Source organism: Sciurus carolinensis, chromosome 9 (genome assembly GCF_902686445.1).
Source record: "Sciurus carolinensis chromosome 9, mSciCar1.2, whole genome shotgun sequence".
In the NCBI taxonomy this organism is placed as follows: Eukaryota; Metazoa; Chordata; class Mammalia; order Rodentia; family Sciuridae; genus Sciurus; species Sciurus carolinensis.
The window spans coordinates 65,068,702-65,091,990 of NC_062221.1; the positions used below are offsets into that span (position 1 = coordinate 65,068,702).

The 23,289-nt window shown below is 45.1% G+C and overlaps 1 protein-coding gene across 3 annotated transcripts in view; it reads left to right on the forward strand.

Annotated features, from left to right (window-relative positions):
• Nucleotides 1-2,775: 2,775 nt before the first annotated feature.
• Bdh1 (3-hydroxybutyrate dehydrogenase 1) overlaps nucleotides 2,776-23,289 on the forward strand; it is a 47,303-nt gene continuing 26,789 nt past the window's right edge. Inside the window, exons 1-2 of one of the 3 annotated variants that reach the window (XM_047564480.1) lie at nucleotides 2,776-2,987; nucleotides 19,469-19,594. In XM_047564480.1, coding sequence (XP_047420436.1) covers nucleotides 2,944-2,987; nucleotides 19,469-19,594 — 170 coding nt within the window. In that variant the 5' untranslated portion in view covers nucleotides 2,776-2,943. Of the gene's footprint in view, nucleotides 2,988-7,830; nucleotides 8,033-19,468; nucleotides 19,595-23,289 lie in introns of those variants that run through there. The other 2 variants (XM_047564481.1, XM_047564483.1) reach the window with 2 other exon arrangements.

Genomic DNA, 23,289 nt, shown 5'->3' on the forward strand with positions numbered 1-23,289 from the left:
TCCACTGACCCTTACCTCCACCTATGACTCAGCAGGACTCCTGCCCATTCCGGCCTATAAAGACCCTGGGCAGCCGGAGCCACGTGCGATTTTCTCCAGCTTCCTACCCTGACCTGTACCCGGGGGGCTGGGAATTTCGCCAAATTCCAATAAAGCTTGCTTCAACCACTTTCTGTCCGATTTTATTTGGCCACTAGTCGTGCCCCGAGCTTACACTGGGAATCAAACCCAGAGTCTCACGCATGCTAGGCAAAGTGCTCTACAACTGACCTATATCCCCAACCCACAATTTTTTCGAAATAAAATGTGGGAAGAAAAAATAGTCTGTCTATCCTGAATCTGAGATCCAAGGCAGTCACTAGTTCCATGAAGCAGGCTCCTTGGCCCCAACCTGAAGCAATAGTTCTCTCTTCCATCCTTCCAGAGTCCCACCTTGCCTAACTTGTATCACCTGGTGCAAGCTGCCTTGGAAAACAGTAAGCTGCAGTTTTGTAGCCCCTTCCTGGGCTTTGAGCACCTGGAGGGCAGGGACCACAGAGACCTCAGGGGTTGGAAAGGGTGAAAAGTCTTGCCACGTCCCAGCTTGGCCTGAGATCAACCCTTCTACCTCTGACCTGTGCTCTAGCTCTGGGGTCAGGGCTCTTTCTGCCAGTGTTACGTCCTGATTTCCAAAAAAAAAAGGGCAAGAAAGGGACAATTCCAGAGGAGAGGAATCTGTTTCAATGTTACATGAGGGTGGGTGCATTAATCAGGGTTCTGCAGACGAGTATTTCCATCTGTTCCTGTTCAGCCAACTATCTATCATCTGTTTATCTATCTATCATCACCTACCTGTCATCTCAGAGGGGTGTGTGTGTGTGTGTGTGTGTGTGTGTGTGTGTGTGTTGGGGATGGAATGGAACCCAGGGCCTTGGGAATGCTGAGTGCCTGCTCTACCACAAAGCTCCATCCCCAGCACCATAGTTAGTTTTAAGGAGGTTTAGCAAGTTTAAACTCTACAGAGGAGGGTGACAGGCTGAAGACCCAGAGAAGAGGTTCAGCTTGAGTTTGAAGACAGTCCACTGGCCAATTTCTCTTTCTAGAGACCTCGGTCTTTTTATATTAAGGCTTTTTCTTTTCTTTCTTTCTATACTAGGGATTGAAACCTAGGGGCACTTAACTATTGAGCCACATCCCCAGCCCTTTTTTCTATTTTTAAATTTGAGACAGGGTCTGACTAAATTGCTTAGTGCCTTGCTAAGTTGCTGAGGTTGGCTTTGAACTCACAATCCTCCTGTCTCAGTCTCCCACATTGCTGAGATTACAGGCATGTGCCATCATGCCTGGCTTATGTTAAGGCATTTGATTGATTGGATGAACGAAGCCCACCTATACTATGGAAGGCAATCTACTTTACTCAGAGTGCATCTATTTAAATGTTACGTTCATGCCAAAAGGACCTCTTCACAGAAACATCCAGAATGGGTACCTAGGCACTGTGACTGGGTATAAAATAACCATCACAAATCTTTACCTCATCAACTTGATACTTATCCTTAAACTTGATACTTATCCTTGAACTTAATCACTATTTAGTCTCCAAATAAATATAATAAGAATAAGTGACCAGGGTATCCAACTGGTCACTTACCTGGAGAGGATCCTGCATGCTGATACTGCTGAAGGAACCTTGCTACAACATCTGGCTAAGGTGAGAGAAGGCTGACCTTGGGCTGGGATAGCTCGGTGGTACAGTGCTTGCCTAGCACATGTGATGCCCTAGGTTCAATCCCTAGCACTACAAAATCAACATCATCATCATAAATTTTAAAATAGGTCATACTTTCACCTAACATGATACAACTATACCAACTACAACTTTTCTCCAAAAGATACAAAGTCCTTAGGTGCTATTTACTCTTCTTGACATTCTGTAATTTACACGTCATACTATGATGGAAAGTTAAAGATACTTAAATAATACAAGATAAAGTCAATACATCTTACGTTGCATGGTAAAAGGGAAAGAAATAGAAGAAAACAAAAATATTTGCTATACATACACAGACATGACAAGATAAGGAAGAAATATTCGTGACAACTACAGGCCTTGCTGCTGTATCTGGTCACGTAGTTGCAGCTGGTATTTACTGCTACTATTCATTCTGTACTCCCTTTGTCCTCAGCAAGCATCTCAGCTGATGCGGTTCTTTACCTGGTGAGGTGACCCAAATCATTCCTGAAGAGACTGGTCTGGATTATTAATAATTCTGACTGAATTGGGTGCTTATAATTTTCCATTGGCTTTAATCACAGGGCATGGCAAATGCTCAGAGATGCCCTAAGGATCTCCTTTGTTTCAGTCACATTCTTCCTTTCCTCCATTGTGACACTCAAGCATGTGGTTTTGATCCTATCTCCTCACAAGTGACCCTATACAAAGCCTCTTGACTACTTTGAAAATTTTTTCAGGTCCTGATTGCAGATCATCCTCAGGGCACTCTAGATATTTCTCATTATATGCAGGCCAGTTCCCATGCTAAGTTCTGCCCCATATACCTGGAGGGATGAGCCCAAGACAAGGTCATGTGGAGCTGCCCTTTGGCATCATATATATTTTTTTAAAGTCTACCCCTAAGTAGCAACATCTATCCTAGACACTGTTTGTCAAAGGGTCAAAGTCACAGACAGTGAAGTTTAAAACAAACAGTAACAAAGTTGAACTTTGCCTGTTCAATAAGAGACACACACATAGCCGGAAACCCTAGTATTGTATTTTATCATTCAGTAGCTTTGCTTATCACATGTGAGAGAGAATTTCCCTTCCCAGTTAAAGGCAACCATTGCAAGAATACACATAAAGCCTGGAAGAGATTTCCAGGGGTGCACACTTATACATCATTAATTGAGGATTGAGAGGATCCCAGGGTATCCAACTGGTCACTTGCCTGGAGAGGATCCTGCATGCTGATACTGCTGAAGGAACCTTGCTACAACATCTGGCTAAGGTGAGAGAAGGCTGACCCTGGCAGTTGTCAACAGAAGGAAAAGCTTTGAGCCTTGGGTAGGACCTAGGAAAGGGGAGGTGGCTGGGGAGGAGAGAGTAGGCTTTTGGAAAGAGGACATGGCAACCCCAAAACAGAAAGGCAGCCGCTTTGCAACTTGATTTCCTTTTTGAAAAAAATCCAAGGTTCTATCCTAGTAGCAATAAGCAGAAATAAAAATAATATGCATACATTGGGAGGAAAGTTGGAATAAAATAAAATAAAATAAGCATATGAATTCATACCTTGTTTTAAAAACAAGTTTGTTGTAATACAGTAAATATTCTTTGAAAAAATAGAACTTGAAATTTATAAAATTAAATCAGATTTAAGCATGAAGAATATCATCTCATATTTTTGTCATTCAGTTTATATGGTTAATTAGAACCTATAACTACTTCTAGTAGAGGGTATAATAAATTGGCAATGGTGTTGTAATCATTGAAAGAAATTTCCATGTGCCAAAGCAATTCCAGCTGCTGTTGAATTGCCACAGAAACAATGCCCAATTAGTTATAAACAATTCTGAACTTCAAGTAATCTTATAAACTGTGATTTTAGGGGTGGGAGTATAGCTCAGTGGTAAAGCATGTGCTTAACATGCATGAGACCTTGGGTTTAATCCAGCATCACAGGGGGGAAAAAAAGGGTAAACTGGAGGAAAAAAAAAAAAAAAAAAAAAAAATATATATATATATATATATATATGTATATTTGTTTGCATATGTATACATTTCTTCAAAGAAAGAACTTTGGAACAATTGGTGATGTACTTAAAGTGAACTCTTTGGAGTGGGGCAGACTTGGGCAGGATCTGTGTTTGCTGCTTCCTGGCTATGTTTGCTGTGGACAAATTGTTTGGCCTCTTTAGGCCTCAACTTCCTTAACTGTAAAATGGAGATCTTAGGTTGCTTTCAGGATCAGGTGAAAGCACATGACTTGGCACGTGACTGGTACAACGGTGATCAGCCATTCCTTGCTAAGATGTGTTATTGAAAACAGGGCCTCCTCACTGGTCTATCGCTGCATTCCAAGAACACAGCACAATGCCTAGAATGTAATAAAGGCCTAGTCAATGCACACTGAAGGGAGGAAGGAACTTTATAGATTGCTGCAGCTTAGGAAAGAGGTAGAACCACAGATGAGAAAACTCAATGTCTCATACTCTTTCCTCTTCAAATATCCCAATGACCTCAAAAGAACTTGGCTTACATTTCTAGACTACTCATCCCCCATACCCACACGCAAACCATTGTGGTGACACACACCTGTAATTTCAGTGACTCTAGAAGGTTGGAATAGGAGGATTGCAAATTAGAGGCCAGTCTCTGCAATTCAGCGAGACTCTGCCTAAAAAAAGGCGGGGAAGGCGGCAACTAGGACAACAAAAACCAATGTAGCATAAACAAACACTCACTTTAACTAAACACATTAGTCAAGAGACAGAAATGGGTGGGGAGTGGGGATGTGTGTGCCTGATCCTGCCCTTTTCCCTTTCAGGACAAGCACTTGTTTTCCTTGCTAATTCACTGCAGGGAAAAGGCAGCCCCTTCAGTTCTCATTCATCTGCAGAATTCAGTATTACAGTCACGTTAAGATCAACTGTCAAGGTCTCTTTCCAACACACAAGCTTTTGAGCAACACGGCTCTGCTTTAGAAACAGCACAGAATTATACACAGGGTTTCTTTACTTCACTGTCGATTAGAGAAAAAGCTACTTGATACTTGTAAGAATCAGTAGATTAAGGGTATAGTTTCTAGCAAGAAAAAAATTTTTTAAAAAGAAAATTCACTTGCATGAAAATAAACAGAAACCCTGTGATGTCATGGTTCTCTATCTCCCAGCAGAACTCCACAGAGCACCACCTGGGCTCTTTGAGGGTTTGGAGGTGAAGGGCTGAGGGCAGGATTTAACCTGCATTAACAGCATTCCACACTCAACATGAGGGCAGAAAAGAAGGGGACACACAGGGGGATGGGACAGGACTAGATCTAGCAAGGAAGGGGCTGGGCCTGGGAAGGAGAGGGAATGATTGATTTGAGCTGGTATTTGATAGGGGGATGAGCTAGGAGGCAAAGAGGAACTGATCTAGAGATGGGAGTAAACACCTGTGGCCTCTCTAGGACAGGGGCTATCCTAAGGTGCTTTCTGACTGAGACTTTCAGGACGCTGCCCTTCTGTGAAGCCTGCCCTGAGCCCCTATCAGAATTCTGAGTGCACCTCCAAGTGCCACTCTTTAGGAGACTTACTGGACTTCTCATGAGCCAATTAGCTTACACACATGTCTCATCTCACTCTCGGTCAACAGGGACTGTTTTGTCCCCCCACTCCTACCCCACCTTGATAATTTGCAATAGCACCCTCTGAGTGTGGAGATGAAGTGTGAGGTGCTGAAGAGCCTGTCCTGTGCCTCCGATGGGCAGAGAGGAGCTGCTGGTACAGGGGAAAGGAGACAGAACCTTGGCACATGCTGGGTATGGTTAAAATAAGGAGATGATGAAAGCGTGTTTCCACAAATCACATGGCTTATTTCCCAGGATATTTTTTTTCCCCCACAATGCTTCAAAAGGATGAGAATAATAAGACAAATCTCGCAGGGAATACACTTGGTAGACGAAGTACATTAACAACAGTGATTTCCGATTTCATTTAGAATCCAATTATGAAAGTCCAGTTGCTCAATGAGAATGGTGACAGGCCTCTGAGGACATACGTCTCATCAGTTTGAGGTACTTTCTTATAAGAGGTTCTCAGGAGAGATGGTTGACTAACACACACAGACTATGAAGACATGCCAGGACCCTCCCACTAGAGGGTAGCCCAGGTATTGGTGGGTGAGGTTTTTAAGAATAACTTGAAGGCTGACAGAGGGTAGCTCTGTACCAGGCATATCTCTCAAAGTGTGCCAAAATCTTGGGGTTTTATGTGATATGGAATCTCATGGTTGAGGTCAATAACTCATATAAGTGGTCTGATAAGGTGTGACAGAACATTCTCTCGGGGACGGGGATTATACTCCATGCAAAACCTAAGTCATTCATGTAGGCAATTATGTAAGTGTTGGGACTCATTTCAAAGCTACATAATGAATTCCCAAGGACTGGGAAGAGTCAAATAAGGAGGGATCCAGAACAACAATCCAACAGTATATTATTTGAGTTGATCAAGTTGGTCAATACCAATGTCCCCCAGGGCACTATCATTTTAGGAGGTGTACAGAAGATTCCTCAGCATTGCTGGGCAGAGTCAGGCATGGTGGTGCATGCCTGTAATCCCAGTGACTTGGGAGGCTGAAGCAGGAGGATTGCAAGTTCAAGGTTAGCCCCAGCAATTGAACAAGGCCCTCAGCAACTTAGTGAGACCCTGCCTTAAAATAAAAATAAACATTAAAAAAAGGACTGAGGATGTAGCTCAGCAGTAGAGCACCCCTGGGTTCAAATTTCCAGCACACACACACACACACACACACACACACACACACACACATGCTGGACAGAAGAAAGGAAGAGTGGAGTATTTGTCCACCACCCATCCGCCATTGGTCAAAGATCACCCATGAGGTGTTAGCTCCCTTGCACTTCCAGGTTCACTCAGGTGTCAGATGAGCAGTGGGCTGCTGCAAGTGTCCCTGGTTGCAGTGACAGATAAGCTCCGAAACAGGGACAGCTGAGGCAAGCCATTTGAGGTGTCTGATATAACCTCAGATAGGTCAAATGTCCTTTGTCTCCCATAAATGGAACTATATTTCCACTTAATTCTCAGTTCAAAGTTAGGATTTAATGGTTTTCTAGGTGAAAAGGATTAATTCTTCCTTTAACTGCTTTTCCTCATACACAATCCTCAAACTTAGTGACTTAGTATAGAGATTTGCTCTTATGGTTGTGGCACCCTGTAAAGAGTGACTATTCTGAAACGCATCACTGAAGCAAGTACTGTAGCTTGAGGCTGTCTGTGAAATGGGTACAGAGAATCAAGTGCATCCTCCTTTCAAGATTCTCCCAGTTTTTGAGGCTCTATGTGCCAGGAGCTGAGCCTAAAGGAGGACGACAGCCTCTGCCTTCGAGAAGCTTCTGAGACAGAGTTGACATATTTTTTAAGCGTCCCCCCTCCCCCGCGCGCTCCACCGCGCGGCGCCCCGCCCAGTTGTACTTCCTTCTCAATTTGATCTGCCTTGTCCCTCTCCATTACGCCTGTAATTTACCTAAACATAGCTTTGCCACCAATCTGCCCTTACATCTTCTCTCTTCAGCCTGTTTCCTGGAAACGGAGGTCTTGGGGTACTGGGTTAGAAGGGGAACTTGATCTGTGGCCGACTGCACCCCCATGTCCTATTGTTGAAATTCTGGAATCTACGCTCTTATATTTAAAGACCCTTAGAAACACATCTTTAAATAAATTTCACCCGATCAACAGAAATTTAAAAGACAACCAACCAACCAACCCTGATGAGCCCGAAAGACAAAATACGAAGGACAAGGAAGGCGCTTCTTCCTCATCAGTTTCCTCTTTTTCTGGAGCTGCACCTTTTCCCCGCCAGCAGCAGTGGGGCTAAAACCTTCCTGCACCCTCCACCTTTCCCCATCTCCCTCTCGGCTTTGGAAAGGTGGTAGTGGTGATTTACACCGGTTTAGGGCCGAGATGGAGGATATAGGAGTGGGCTAACCTCGGGCTGGGTGCCTAGCACTTCTGAGCACCCTGAGCTGGCGTAGAACCAGTCCCGGCGACCAAGGATGAAGGAGGCGGCGCGGGAGCGCTCCCCGCCCCTGCGTTGCCTGCCGTCGAGCCCCGCCCGGCGCAGCCCTAACGCACGCACCCAAGTGGGTAGGCGCATCCTGGTGCCAGAAGCTGGAGGCCACAGGAGGGGGCCTGTAGACCCGATTTGAGAAGGAAACGGTGGCAGCGCCCCCACTCGGTCCTCCAGGCCAGGAGCGTGAGGTTAAAGAGGAGCGCACCATCTGAGCCCTCCGCAGCGGAGCCCCCTGTCCATTTGGTTTGGGGTAAGAGAAAGGTCTGCATCTCTGTAGCTCCGGCGCGATGCGCCAGCGCCCTCTGCTCAGTTTGATTTGGCTTTGGGCGGCCACTGAGCCGGTCCCCGGAATGAGGGTGGGGAAGGGGCACCGCGTCCTAGCCCTGCGGCCGCGGCGAAGTAAGAGTGGGAAGATGGACCGATCTCTGTACACGCATCTCACCCGTAACCTTCCCGGTTCCTCTGTCCGCACTTCAAGGAGCAAGGTCGGGCCTTTATTATTTGTAAAATTGTGCCCAGCAGGCTCCGGGTCGAACATGCGGCCCTGCGGTCCCCCGGGTGAAACCCTCTGGCCTCACGGTTCCCGGCCGGCTATTTTACAGAAGGGAACGTAGATCCTAAAAAGGGAAGGCACTGGCCCAAGGTCACACCGTAGTCAAAGGCCCAGCCAGGATCGAAGCCAGTTCTGCCTTCCATCCTTGGACTCTAGACACTGCTCCCTTCCCGACCCATCTCCCGGATTCTGTCTCGTGGCCCTCCTTCTCCCGCGTGCTCCAGTAGGCTCTGTTCTCGGGGGTTTTGGAGAGTGCCTCCTCCCGGATCGCCGCACTCTCTGGAAGGATGCTGGACAGCGGTCAGACCGCGGGTCCAGCTGCTTGAGCTCAAGCCTGGTTTGCTGGAGGCCGGATGGGTTGCAGGGCTGGGAACGAAGTAGAACCGGCAAGGTGGAGGCGCCTCGGGGGCAGGCTGGGGATTCCGGGGTGATCAGCCCCGGCCCGGCAGGCAGCCACCTCCGCACAGGCGCAAAGACAGTGGGGCTTTGTCTGGGTGGTGCCGCTCCAACCAATGGGAGCACAGCCCTGGTCGAGCCCCCTCGGCTCCCCGCCCTCGAGCCGTCAGGAAGGGACCGCCGCGCTGTTATTGGCTGAGCCGCCCAGGGCGCGGAGCTAGGAGGCGCCTGCGCGTCTCGGTTGCCGGGCCCTGCCAGAATGCTGAAGCGCTCCGGAGACCGCGTGGCTCAAGGCCCCCGGAATGCGGTCTCTGGTTGGGACTCCTGCAGTCTTTTCACCTTACCGCGCACAGTCTCCTCGGGCTGCACCCTGCGGGGGGAGGCGGCTTTGAACTCTGCGCGTGTTTTTCCAGCCATTCAGCCAAAGCCTGCCCACAGTCAGCTGGTGCAGAGTCACTGTCAAACTGCCATTTCTCCTTTGAGGGTTTGCAGAGACGCACATTTCATTACTGAGGCGGGCCTCCTTCAGGCTCTCTTCCGTCCGGAACCTTTGTGATGCAGCAGATGTCCTTTCTATAAGGCCCAACGTGCATGGGCCACGTATGCCCCTGGCAGGCAAGGAAACTGAAATTGAAATTTGTGTAGCTTTGATAGTCTCCCAATGCACATTCATAGAGCGTCCATTTTGAGGAGCCAGAAGTCAGTGAGTCAACACGTGGGTCCTGTTCAGGGGTAGTAGACTCGTGGTTGAATGGGGGCTTGTGAGTGGTTATGAACAGAAATACTGCTAATATACCGTTCCTCGGTGAGTGCTGTTAAAGGGGAACAGAGGGAAGGGAAGGGATGATTTAATGAATTAGAAAGGCAACTTGGAGGAGGTGCTGTTTGTATGGTTTAAGTGTTGGTCAGATGAAGGAAAAGTCAGATTTGGTATGAGGATGAGCAAGACACTGAAACTGGAAAAATACAGGCTTATGGAGGTATGGCACAGTTTAGTATGAGTAAATGAGAAAAGTGTCGTTGGAGATGCGATTCAGAGGGGCCAGGTGAGGATGAAGAAGCTCAGCTTGTGTGCTCTTTTCTGAAGTATGGTAGGCACTTAGGCAAAGAAAGCTCCTTAACCTATTAATTGTTTTTGTCATTTTTTACATGTAGATCGAAAATGTTGGTAGTGTTTTCTTTCACATTCCACATCCAATCTCAGTAATTGGGAATATGCTCTTCAAATTAATACCACACTGGCCAATTCAAATCCCCTCCATAGTTCCCATCTGAGCCCACAAACTTTTTATCCATCTCCACGAGCACTTGCTAACCTTCCATTGGTTTTGTGTAGAGTCTAACTTGCATGGGTGTCGTCTCGGCAGTGGATTTCTGCCAGAACATCCAACTGGTCTCCCTGTTACTGCTCTTGTTCATCCTCAATTTATTTTTAACCCAGTGAGAGTTATTTATTAAAATGTAAGTTAGATCATGGTACTCCTGCTTAAGACTTTCTTAATTCATTTAAATATTTTGTGCCTACTGTGTGCCTAGGTGTTGGGGATACAAGAGTGAACAAAATAGATAAAAATCCCCATTCACAAAGAGCTTATGTTCTAATGGAACAGAAGGAGACAACAAATAAAGTAGATATTGTATGTAGAATTGTGTGTTAAGTGCCAAGAAGGAAAATGAAAAATAGAAGGGGAATAGAAAATGTCAGGATGAAGGGGGGATTGTAGGGGTGGCCTGGGGATATCTTACTGAGTAACATTTAAGTTAAGGACTTAAGTGAAAGAATGGACCCTATGAATATGGGGAAGAGTGTCCCAGGTAGAGGGAACAGTAAAGGCAAAGGCCCTGAAGTCAGATTGCTTGGAAAGTTACAAGGATAATAAGAAGGCCACTGTGACTTAGAGGGAGATGAGGTCACAGAGATGATGGGCCTAGATCACATAGGGCCTTGTAGGCAACCTGTACAGATTTTTTTTCTTTTTAAATTTTATTTTTACAGACTGCGCTTTGATTCATTGTACAAAAATGGGGTGCAACTTTTCATTTCTATGGTTGTACACAATATAGATTCACTCCATTTATGTAATCATACATGAACATAGGGTAATGATGTCTGTCTCTTTCCATCATCTTTCCTTCCCCCACCCGTTCCTGCCCCATTTCTCTCTACACAATCCAAAGTTCCTCCATTCTTCTCTTACCCACTGCCCCCAGACCCCATTATGTATCAGCATCCACTTATCAGAGAAAACATTTGACCTTTGGTTTTTTGGAATTGGCTTATTTCACTTAGCATGATATTTTCCAACTCCATCCATTTACCTGCAAATGCCGTAATTTTATTCTTCTTATGGCTGAATAATATTCCATTGTGTATATATACCACAGTTTCTTTATCCCTGTTGAAGGGCATCCAGATTGGTTCCACAATCTAGCTATTATGAATTGAGCTGCTGTAAACATTGATGTGGCTGTGTTACTGTAGTATGCTGATTTTTAAGCCCTTTGGATGTAAACCAAGAAGTCGGATAACTGGGTCAAACCGTGGGTCCATTCCAAGTTTTCTGAGGAATCTTCTTACTGCTTTCCAGAGTGGCTGTACCAATTTGCAACTCCACCAGCAATGTATGAGTGTGCCTTTTTCCCCACATCCACACCAATTATTACCGGTGTTCTTGATAATAACCATTCTGATTGGGGTGAGAGGAAATCTTAAGGTGGTTTTGATTTGCATTTCTCTTATTACTAGAGATGTTGAACACGTATATATTTGTTGATCGATTGTATCTCTTCTGTGAAGTGTCTGCCCAGTTCCTTAGCCCAATCTGTACAGATTTTGACTTTCACTCTGACAAAAGTTTGGTGCAGGAGTGACATAGTATGATGTGTGTTTCACAGGATCATGCAGGATATGTTGAGTGACCTTCGTGAAGACTTTGTTGGAAGCAAGGAGCCCAGTTGAAATACTATTGTAATAGTCCAGGGCAAGAAGGGTTGAAAGTTTATACTGCTGCTACTAGGTGGTAGCAGAGGATCCTAGATATATTGTGAAGGTGGGGTCAATAGGATTTGCTGATAGCCTGACTGCAAGAAAGAGAGAAGTCAAGGAGAATTCAGAGGACTAGGTCTGCAGGGTGGTAGCACAAACTCTGTTTGGACAGGTTAAATTTGAGGTACCTATTAAACCTTCAAGGGGACAGTTGTGTACCTAAGTGGAGTTTCGGGAGGGGTCGGGCTAGAGAAAGCATTTGGGATTGGCAGCAGGTAAATCCTATTTAGAGGTATGCGATCTCACCACGGTGACGAGAGCAGAACGGGAATGGAGGCCTGGCCTCGCTTGACTTTGGTGGGCACGCGGTTCTAGGTGTGGAGTACCTGCTTTTTCTCTCAGTTGTGAATGTGGTACATTTGACAGCTCTGGCAACTCTTTCTGCCAGAGGAAAGAAGTGAAGTGGGGGAAGTCCACATTCTTTTGTCATTTTAAGCTGTACAGTGAAGTGTTCTCAGAATATGGGGCAAGATTAAGAATTAATTATAATGCTTGGCAGGAAGAACCTACCTTCAGTGAGTTTAACCAATATCGTTTTGGTTGCAAGTAACAGAAACTTCGAGCTTGCTTAAAAGACAGAGAATAAAGACAGAGCATGCCTTATAGAACTGGAGGACAGGAGGGCAGATGTGGTTATAGTTTTTTTAAAAATTTTTATTGTTTCTTTTTAGTTATACATGACAGTAGAGTGTATTTTGACACACTATACATACATGAGGTATAACTTCCCATTCTTGTGGTTGTACATGATACGGAGTTACACTGGTCATGTATTCATATATGAGCATAGGAAAGTTATGTCCCAGTCATTCTACTCTTTCCTATTCCCATACACCCTCCTCTCCTTTCATTCCCCTTTGTTTAATCCATTGAACTTCTATTCTTCCTTCCCACCCCACCCCACTACTGTTATTTTATTTATGTTTTTAATATTTTTATTAGTTGTTGATGGACCTTTATTTTACTTACTTATTTATATGTGGTGTTGAGAATCGAACCCAGTGCCTCACCCATGCTAGGTTAGCACTCTACCACTGAGCCTCAACCCTAGCCCTTCCTGTTATTTTATGTTAGCATCCCCATATCAGAGAGAACATTCAGCCTTTGTCTTTTTGAGATTGACTTATTTCCCTTAGTATATATTCTCCAACTCCATTCATTTACCAGCAAATGCCATAATTTCATTCTTCTTTATGACTGAGTAATATTCCATTGTGTATATGTACCACATTTTCTTTAAGCATTCATCTGTTGAAGGGAACCTAATTTGGTTCCATAGCTTAGCTCTTTTGAGTTTAGCTGCTCTTAACATTGATGTGACTGCGTCACCATAGCATGCTGATTTTATGTCCTTTGGGTATATGCCAAGGACTGGGATATGGTGGGTCAAATGGTGGTTCCAGTCCAAGTTTTCTGAGGAATCTTCATACTGCTTCCCAAAATGGTTTCACCAATTTGCAGTCCCACCAGCAATGTATGAGTGTATCTTGTCCTCTACATCCTTGCTGACATTTATTGTTACTTCTATTCTTGTTAATTGCCATTCTGATTAGAGTGAGATGAAATCTTAGGGTGGTTTTGATTTGCATCTCTCTAATTGCTAGAGAGTGCTTTTTCTTGTTCTCTTCACCTCCATCTTTACTTCTTTCTATATACTTGTTCTCTCTCTCTTTCCTCCTCTCTCCCTCCTGGCCTCTCTCCATATCTTTCTGGCTAGTGAGGTAGCTAGCTGTCTCCTCCAGATCAAATATTCCCAACCCACACAGACTAATTTGCGTCTTTCACAGAGCCAGGGGACAGAGTATTGGGTTCACCTTGAGTCTTGTATCTCTTTTGGGGGGTACCAGGGATTGAACTCAGGGGCACTCGGCCACTTGAGCCACATGCCGAGTCCTATTTTGTATTTTATTTAGAGACAGGGTCTCACTGAGTTTCTTAGTGCCTTGCTTTTGCTGAGGCTGGCTTTGAACTTGAGATTCTCCTGCCTCAGCCTCCCAAGCCACTGGGATTACAGGTGTGTGTCACCAAGCCTGGCTTGGGTCTGGTATCTCTTGATGGCCACATCCTCCATGGTCAAGGGCAAGTCTCCACTGCCCATCTGTAGCTCCAGAGGCTGAAGGGCAGAACTGAGGGGAAGGGGATTAGACAAGCAGAACAGATGCCCACTGTGGCCACTGCGACAGACGGTGTGCTGTCTCACCTAAGAAGTGGCCATTACCCAAATCTCTTCTACCACCCGAGTGTCTTCCGGACTAATCAAGGTGTGCCTTTGCAGAACTGGGCCATACAGTTAAACATCTGACTTTTATTGAAGTCACTGTGAAATAAACTATATAGTTGTCATCTCTGCCTTTATGATCAAGTGGTGGTGAGAAAACTGAATACTGTATCATTTAATGTTTCCATATAATTCTTATGGATTGTTCTTCCAGAATGATTATCTCTCAAAGGAATGGTCTGTGGTTTTTGTTTGTTTTGTTGTTATTGTTTCTGTGGTACTAGAGATCAAAACCAGGGATGCTCTACCACTGAGCTGTGTCTCCAGTCCTTTTTATTTTTTATTTTGAGACAGGGTCTCACTAAATTGCTGAGGCTAGTCTTGAACTTTTGATCCTCCTGCCTCTGCCTCCCGAGTGGCTGGGATTGTAGGCAGGAGCCACCACACCTGGCAGTATGTGTCTTTTTGAATGATGGCTTTAAACTTACCAGGTTCCCCTTTTGCTTAACCTCAAAGAAACTCTCATTAACTGTGCAATTAGCATGCTGAGCCAAGCTGGAGCTTTTAAGCCACACTGTACTAAATAACCAGAAGGGAAATGGCCAAAAGATAACATTCACCTATTGGGTTTGGGATCTCAGAACTCAAATGCCTAGTTTCCAGGCAGTTAACAAAGGTGAAGTGGGCAGTTGTAAGATACAGGTGCAAACTGTTCTGAGTTCAAGCATAATGTAGCTGCCTCATGATGTTGCCTCTTACGACTCTAGGCTGGGCTGGGCGTGTAGTTCAGTGGCAGAGCACATGCTTAGCTTATGCAAGGCCCTGGGCTCTAGCCCAGCACCAAAACTTAATTAATTAATTAAAACATTAGGTTAAAGCAACTAATAAAAATGAAAAAAATAAATAAAACACCAACCTGGCCAAACAACCAAGCAGAACATGCTGGAGGCAGCTGCCAGTTGTCAGACTTTGGAATCTGACAGTGAAGTTCACTGTCTTAAGCTCGTCCCTGCCTAGGGTGTTTCCCTGCCTACACCCAGCTTGCCCTCCTCTACGGGACAGGGCCTTTGTCTCCCACTTGAAGGTGCCTAGGGTCCATCTAGGCTTCCTGTCCACAAGCACAGTTTCTCCTCTCTGCCTAAGGCTTGCCTCCCCTGGCCCTGTTTCCTGCAGATGCCCTGTCTCTTCTGAGGATGTCAGTCCTGGGAATGTCTGTCCTGGTTAGGGGAGACCGGCCACTGACTCACAGGAAAGCAGTTAGCTATCTTCTGCCGGACAGTCATGTCGGAATGTGACATGGTGTGCCAGCACCAAGATAAGAGTGCACATGTGCTTTTCTCAGAGGGGCTTATAGTGTTGCTCCCCCCACCTCCGGCAGCCGGATCATAGGTACCCCCTCCACAGAGGCTAATTTGCATTCTTTTTCAGTTCAAGGGGGCAGAATGAAGGACCCATCCTGGGTTTTCCTTGGGTTACACATGACCTTGAAGGGGGGATGCTCTTGATAGAAGACAGTTCTTAGTATTGGAAAAGTTTTTCTGAGATGAAAGATTAATAAGAACATTTTATTCTGTGACAGTGTCTTATGAATGTGGTCCTTGGAGCCAAACCTCTTGTCCACTCTGTGTGGAGCATCTACTTACTTGTGTTTCAAGGCTAAGGAGATTATCCCCTGCTCCCTTGGGGGCTCTGCCTCTCTCCTTGCACCCATGTCCACATTTCTATTCTGTTCCCGAACCAAAAGGCAAGTCAGTAGCTTTTCAAGCTTGAGAACTTAATATTCTTTCACTGAGAATGAAGCCCAGCACAAAGCATTAAGATGACAGACAACGGTGGCTGAGTCCTTGGGTGTAACAGTGGCTATAGCAGCATGGCAGGAGTGAAAATAGCAAGGAGTTTCAGAAATTTGATAAAGAAGAGGTTGGGGCATGGTAGCTCCATGATGGAGCATGTGTTCAGCACGTGCCAAGGCCCTGGGTTCCGTACCCCCCAACACACCCCACACACACTCCCCCTGCCAAAAAAGAAAAGAAATCTAAATTTCTACCATTCCTCATATAATAGACTACTTTGCAAATAGTGTTACTCAAGGGATTGAGTTTTTATGCACTTTAAACCATTTTGACTCTAGCGCTTTAGATACTGCTGACTCAGGAAAACAAAATTGAAAGCAGCCCTCTATCTGGCGGTTATATGGAAGTTTTTTCTGCCACAGGCATTGAGCCAAAGGGATGGAAAAGACTCTAATTATAGACAACTGCATTTGAAACTGCATTTGCCATCACTCAGTGGTGGTGACCCTATCTTTTGGTTCTGGTGGGAGGAGATAGAGAGGTATATGTTAAATTAACCAGCTGCTTGGTACATGGTACCTAGGTAAAGAATTGGAGCAAGCCAGGTGTGGTGGTGAATGCCTATACTCAGGAAGCCAAGGCAGAAGGATCATGAGTTCAAGGCCAGCCTGGGCAACTTAGCAAGACTCTGTCTCAAAATAATATAAAAAGTGGGTCAGGGTGGAGATGTAGCTCAGTGGTGGAGCACTTGTCTAGTGTGTGGAAGGTCCTGGGTTCAATCCCCAGCATAAAAAAAAAAAAAGAAAAAAGAGCCAATGTGGGCCTGGGCATGGACCTTCCACAAAGGACCAGTATAGTCTCTATTCTGCTGCTGCCTGCAAGGTGCCTATCATGGAAACTTCAGTTTGGTTCACAGGCTAAATTTCTAACCCAGGGTGCCTTGGAGGGGCTCTCTCAGTTCATCTCTTCCCAGAGGCTCCCAAGTGCCTCCTTGGTTCCATGCTTGTTCTAGATACTAAGAATTCAGTGGTGAGCAAGATGGGCAAGGCTCCTAGCCTCACTGAGCTTATGATCTTGTAGGGGAAGCTAAAGTTAAATAAGCAAACTAAATTTTGAGATTGAGACAGGTGCTGCAAATAGTAATCTTGCAGAAAGCCATGTGTGTGTTCCATGGGTAGGTACTTTAGTGTGTGTGTGAGTGTCTTAGTCTGTTTTCTGTTGCTATAACAAAATACCCAAGACTGAGTAATTTATGAAGAAAAGATCTATTTTGGCTTAGAGTTCTGGAGGCTGGGAAATCCAGGGGCATAACAACTGGTGTTTGCTCAGTTTCTGATAAGGACTTTGTGCTCCTTTGTAGCCTGGCAGAAAAAGTTTAGGCCAAGCAGACATGTGTGGAAGAGGAAAAACATGAGGGGTGAACTTGCTTCATAACAACCTATTCTTACAGTAATACCATTCCAAGAAAAGACTCACTGAGAAAGGCGTTAATCCCTCTTAATGACCTATCACCTCTCAAAGGCTCTATCTCCCAACACTGGCAAACAAGTTTCAAATGAAAAAAAAAAAAAGTTTCAACATGAGTTTTGAAGGGAACAAACCATATTCAAACAGTTGCAGGAAGTCAGAAGGCTCAGAAGACCCAGGCATTTAGAAAGAGAGCCAGTACAGGTGATCAACTTGAGGTCAGTGTGGGCTGCAGTGAAGTGAGCAAAGTGGAGGGAGGCTGAGCAAGATCAGGAAAGGAGATAGAGGCCAGCAGCAGCAGACATGGGAAGGGGGCTCTAAGCAAGGGAGTCACATAACCAGCCTGGCATTACCAATATCCCCCTGGCTGCAGTGCTCAGAACGGAGTGTGGTGAGTGGGGGCAGGAGGACAAGCAAGAGTCCACTGCATAGTTCAGGAAAGATAAACCAAGGAGACGCCTGCTTGTTTTCCTTTCCCAAGGATTAAACACATCGAACACCTTCACCTGCCTACTGCAGTGAACTTGCTGTGGAGGTTAGTTAACTTATTACTGACGACTAGGGCTTGGTATGGTCTGAATGTGTCTCCTAGGGTTCATGTGTTGAAATTTAATCCCCATTGTGAGCTATTAATAGGGTGGACATTTAATCCATCTATGCTGTTTAAAGGTAGGGCCTATGGGTGCAATCCCCATGATTAAATCATGGTGGCTTTATAGGAACAGGGAGAAAGACCAGAAAACACACACACACACACACACACACACAATCCATTACCATGTGATGTCCTGAGCCATCTTGAGACTCTGCCAGCAAAAAAGTCATTACCAGATGTGGATATTTGTCCTTGGACCAGAACCAGGAGCTAAAATAAATCTCTTTTATTTATAAATTATATATTTATAAATTTATAAATCAGATATTTCATTATGGTAACAGAAAAAGAACTGATTGATATGCTGACCTATTGGCCTAGGTTATCATTTAGGTTTGGGCTGGGCTGGGAAGGAGCTGCCTCCTAGACAGTACCGTATTACAGGTAAGAATAGTGTAACAAACCACAGCCAGGCCTACAAAGGAGAGGCTAGAACTCATTGACCAGGGGACGAGCAGCAGCTCCCTCAGGCCCTGGTCGCCTGTTCACCTCCCTCCCAGCCTCCCCTTCCTTCCCTTCTGTTAGAAGGAACCACTGGAAAACTGAACAGGAAGGCAACTAGTGTTCCTGCTGATCAACAGTTAATAAAGCACAACTAGTCAAGGTGCTAAGTAGCCTTAAAGTGACACCAAATGGTACGTGACTTTGTTGCAGTAGTGCAATTTAACATTGAATGGAAGAGAGGGGAAGTTTGTGTATGTGTGTGTTTGGGGGTTTGGGGGTTTTGGGATTTGGGTTTGGTTTTGTTTTTCTGTACTGCTGGGGCTTGAACCTAGGACCTGGTGCATGCCAGGCACATACTCTACTACTGAGGTTCACCTCAGCCCTTTTTATTTGTTTTTGAGACAGGGTCTTGCTAAGTTGCCCAGACTGGTCTCAAATTTGTGATACTCTTGCCTCAGATTTCAGTAGCTGGGATTACAGGTGTGCACTCCCATTCCCAGTGTGTACATATGTTTTAATATAAAGAGTCTATGACTTCAGACTCCATGCTATAATGAATTTAGATAAATTTAGACTCAGAGCCAGACCCTCCTATTTGCTGGGGTGGGGAGCGAGGTGGAGAACTGAGCTAAATGGCGAGTGGTGTGGCCTGCAAAAGCTGCTGCAGAAGCATGTGGGCACATTGGGAGTGAAGCCTGGTGCCCCAGTCACCACAGATGAATGTTTTGCTAGGTGTCAGAAACCTGGACAAGAGAATAGGCTTCACTGAGTCAGGGATGTGTCCCTGAGTCTACTGGTGGTTGCTGCAGTCTGATTGGAGGGTCACTAGCTGGTTCAACCTCTTCATGTTACAAGTGGGTGATAACTGATCCAGGAATGCCCAGTGGGTTGGTGGCACAGTCAAAGCCAAAGTCCAGGTTTCCAGACCCCCTGGTTTCTAACATGCCATCACATGCGGCTCTAACTTGAGAGGGAAGTGCAGGAGGGGCTGCCTGGTACCAGGGCTGGGCCTGGATCTAATAACCCAGGCCTGTTTGACTTCAATAAACTGGAAATAAAACAGCCTTTCCTGACTAAACCGCTGAATGCAATGAGGTGATGCTGAAGTTGCCTTTTGTGTTTCAGAACCTCCAGAAGGAAGCAGACTATTCTACCACTTGTTTCCACCATGTTGGCCACCCGCCTCTCCAGGACACTGTTACAGCTCCCAGGAAAGACTCTAAGCATCTCTAATGGAGAAAATGCAACAAAGTAAGCAGTTAGGGTGGAGAGACCTTGAGGGTCACGCTTTCCACACCTGGGTGATACTGGTGGTGACGAGTCCTGCTCTCAAAGATGTCTCTATTCTTGCTGGCTCCCAGCAAAGGAAACCAAGAAGTGTCCTCAGAGGACAGCCCTTCCTAGGCTCACAGGGCAAAGAATAGCTTTCATAACTGCTTTTATTTTGAGGGAGTGGGGGTACCAGGGATTGAACTCAGAGGCACTCAACCACTGAGCCACATTCTCAACCCTATTTTGTATTTTATTTAGAGACAGGGACTCACTGAGTTGCTTAGCACCTCAGTTTTTCTGAGGCTGGCTTTGAACCTGAGATCCTCCTGCCTCAGCCTCCTGGCATAACTGCTTTTTACTTTGAAGTAACTTTAGAATTATACAAAAGTTGCAAAAATAGTATAAAAGTTCCCAAATTCCCTTCACTTAACTTCCCTAAATGTTCATATCTTAAGAAACCATAGTGCAGTGATCAAAATCAGGAAATTGCTATTGATACACTATTAACCCAGTTAGAGAACTTTTTCAAATTTTACCAGAAAGGGCCCACTGGTGGATTTTTTTTTTTTCTGGTCCCAGAATATAATCCAGAATCCCATATTGCATTTAGTGTCATGTCTCATTGGTCTCTTCCTACTGGATCAGTTCCTTGGTCATTTTCGTTCAGGACCTAAACACTCTGGAAGACTATCAGTCTGTGTTTGCATATTTCCTTGTGTTTAGGTTCAGATATGCGTGTTTAGTGAGGAGCCTGCAGAAGAGGGTATACCTTTCTCAGCACATCGCATTGGAGGCACACAATGTTCATGTGGCCCATTTCTTTTGTCTTTTAAAAAAATTTTACACATAAAGCCAGTTTACTAAAATGTCTAGAGACTTCACTGAACTGTTGGTGTGATTTAAAAGAAGCATTAAATAAGTACAGGGATTGTTTTTGTTTTTGTTTTTGAGACATGTTGCCCTAGGTGATCTTGAACTCCTAGGCTCCAGTGATCCTCCTGCCCTGGCCTACTGATTGCTGGAACGGTGGGCATGTCCACCATTCCCTGCTGAATCTTCTTTGAGAGCTTCTGGAATTGCCTTTTCCCATGGGATTTGGTGGACTCAGCTGCTGCATTTTCCTTTTCTGCAGCCTGAGAAAGGAAAAAATAAGCAATACCTTTCTGTTATTTTTGAGGGAAATGAAACTGGATATCAGGTTAAATTCAAAGCCCAACAGCTAGCAAGCTGAAAAATTGATATTTTCTATGCCACTAAGTATCTTTAGAAACACATGTATGTAGGCTTTCTGCTTTTTTTTTTTTTTGGTGCTGGGTATTGAACCTAGAGCCTCAGGCATGCTAGGCAAGCACTCCACCACTGAGCCACATGCCAGCCCATCCTGGAGCATTTTCTTAAATGCAGAGCAGAGGTTCAGCTTGGAGATGGGCTTCAGCTACCAGGGGTCACTCTGTGAGCAGGGGACCATTGCATCTGAGAGAGGACAGAACCTTGTTCCATTGAAGGGCCTTTGAAAGAAGGTGATTTTCTGCATTATTATTATTATTTTATTTACTGGAAATTGAACCCAGGGGTGCTTAACCCCAGCCCTTTTTATTTTTTTTATTTTGAGACAGGGTCTTGCCAAATTGCTTAGAGGCTGGCTTTGAACTTGTGATCCTTCTGGCTCAGCCTCCCAAGTTACTGGGATTACAGGCCTATGCCACCACATCCAACTTTAATTTTTTTTTCAGCAAGTGATTCATAAAAAAAATGTCAAAATCTGTCTCAAGGGCTGTTTTTAGAGATTTCTGATAATTATTTTGTATAGAGGATAAAATAATCCCAAAGGATGTTAAAATACTTTTACAAAGGTTTTTGTCCTCAAAGGAAAGTTAAGCTTATGGTTCATTTGAAGGGTGAGAAAAGCTGTCACAGGGACATTCTGAATTTTCTGGATGGATTGAAAAGTAACTTAGTTAGGTCGAGGGGCATGGGAGCTGGTGGCCAGGGTCAGAGCTGAGTCAGAATACATTAAATGTCCTCAGAGTGAAGACATTAGTGGAGGCTAGCAGGGAGACCCAGGTGCAGAAGGAGGCTGGCATAGTGGTTGGTCACAGTCCCGTAGGTGAATCCTGCTGATCTGATAGCATCTTCACAGGTGACCTTACAAAGTTTCCATGCATTTGAATATGTCTAGCGATGGGGAGGTCAGTACCTACCACATCTGGCCTCCCATATTTAGACATGTACAGAATGTACAGTCCTTCATATTAAATGGAAATCCTTTCTCCTGTCAATGCCACACCTTGTTCCTGGGTCTGCCTTTGTATTCACACTGAAAAAGCCAGTCGCTTCTCAGGACACCATGCCACCCCAGTACCCACCCACTTGCCTTCTCTTATTCCTCTGCATGTTTTTCGTTGCTCATCTCCCTTGGTTTCTCCACTTGGGCTCCAGGTCTTCTTTAGGCAGCCACGTCACACTTGTGATTCATGATTGAATTTTTTTCGTGGATGCTGCTGTAAGACCACATTTCTCCCAAGCTGCACTTGTGCCACTGTCTGTCCCTTCTAAACTCCATCTTGTTAACTTTAGTCTGTCAAATTCACTCAGTGACTTTTCTCTGCAAAAAGCTGGGTTACTGGTTATTGTTACTGATTTGTGATGGGAGCAATAAAAAGGATAGAAACATAGACTGCTAAGAAAGGGAAGAAGCCAGAACAGTAGCCAGGCACAGTGGTGTACATCCCTTATCCCTATTTGGGAGGCTGAGACAGGAGGAAAGCAAGTTTGAGACCAGCCTCAGCAACTTATTGAGACACCCTGTCTTTCAATAAAAAATTAAAAGGGCTGGGGATGTAGCTCAGTGATAAAGCTTCCCTGGGTTCAATCCCAGAATGGATGGATAGATAGAGAGCTAAAAAGATAAATATTTTAAAAAGAAGCCTGATATAATGCCCTGGTCAGCAGGGGTTTTAGGGGGGTGCCTCTTAAATGCAGCCAGGAAAGTCCTTGGATATCACGGGTCTGAGGATCAGCAGGTTCCTCCCTAGGCCCTTGGCAACAGATGGCACTTCTTCCACCCATCTTATTCTGCTTCTGGTTTAGGGCAGAAATCAGGAAGCTCTTGTTCTCAGAATCTAGTGGCCCCAACTCTGGGATTATCAAAAAAGGACACTAACTGTCCTGAATGTAAACCTGTCTCGCCTTCTGGTCTACTATAGCTATTAGCACAAAAAGACCAGGCAGGATGCAAACCTCACGCTTCTTCTCAGCTCTTTATTCAGGGGATTGAAATGGAGCCCAGGGACCCACTCTCCTGGTGGAAAATGAGCCACTGAACAAAGAAAGGGACTGGGTTTCTATAGGTTATTTTGAGGGATGATCCAGTGAACATATGTCAGTTTTGCTTAGACACTCAGGAATGTGGACCTTTTGGTCAAGGTCCGTGGACAGTGCCAGAAAGGATTTTGCTCTGAGGAGATAACGCCTCGGAGAGACTGTTTCCTTTTGAGGATGATAAACGTCCTCTTGGCCTGCAGCCAGCATCTGGAGGACACTCGTCTTGGGAGATGAGAGCTGTCAATGCATGGCCTTCATTTTTACTTCCTTTTCTTGTCCCCAGTTTTCACTATTTTGGGAATTTTTATTCTCCATATCCATTAATAGCTGTCAGCGATTGTCCAGCAGCG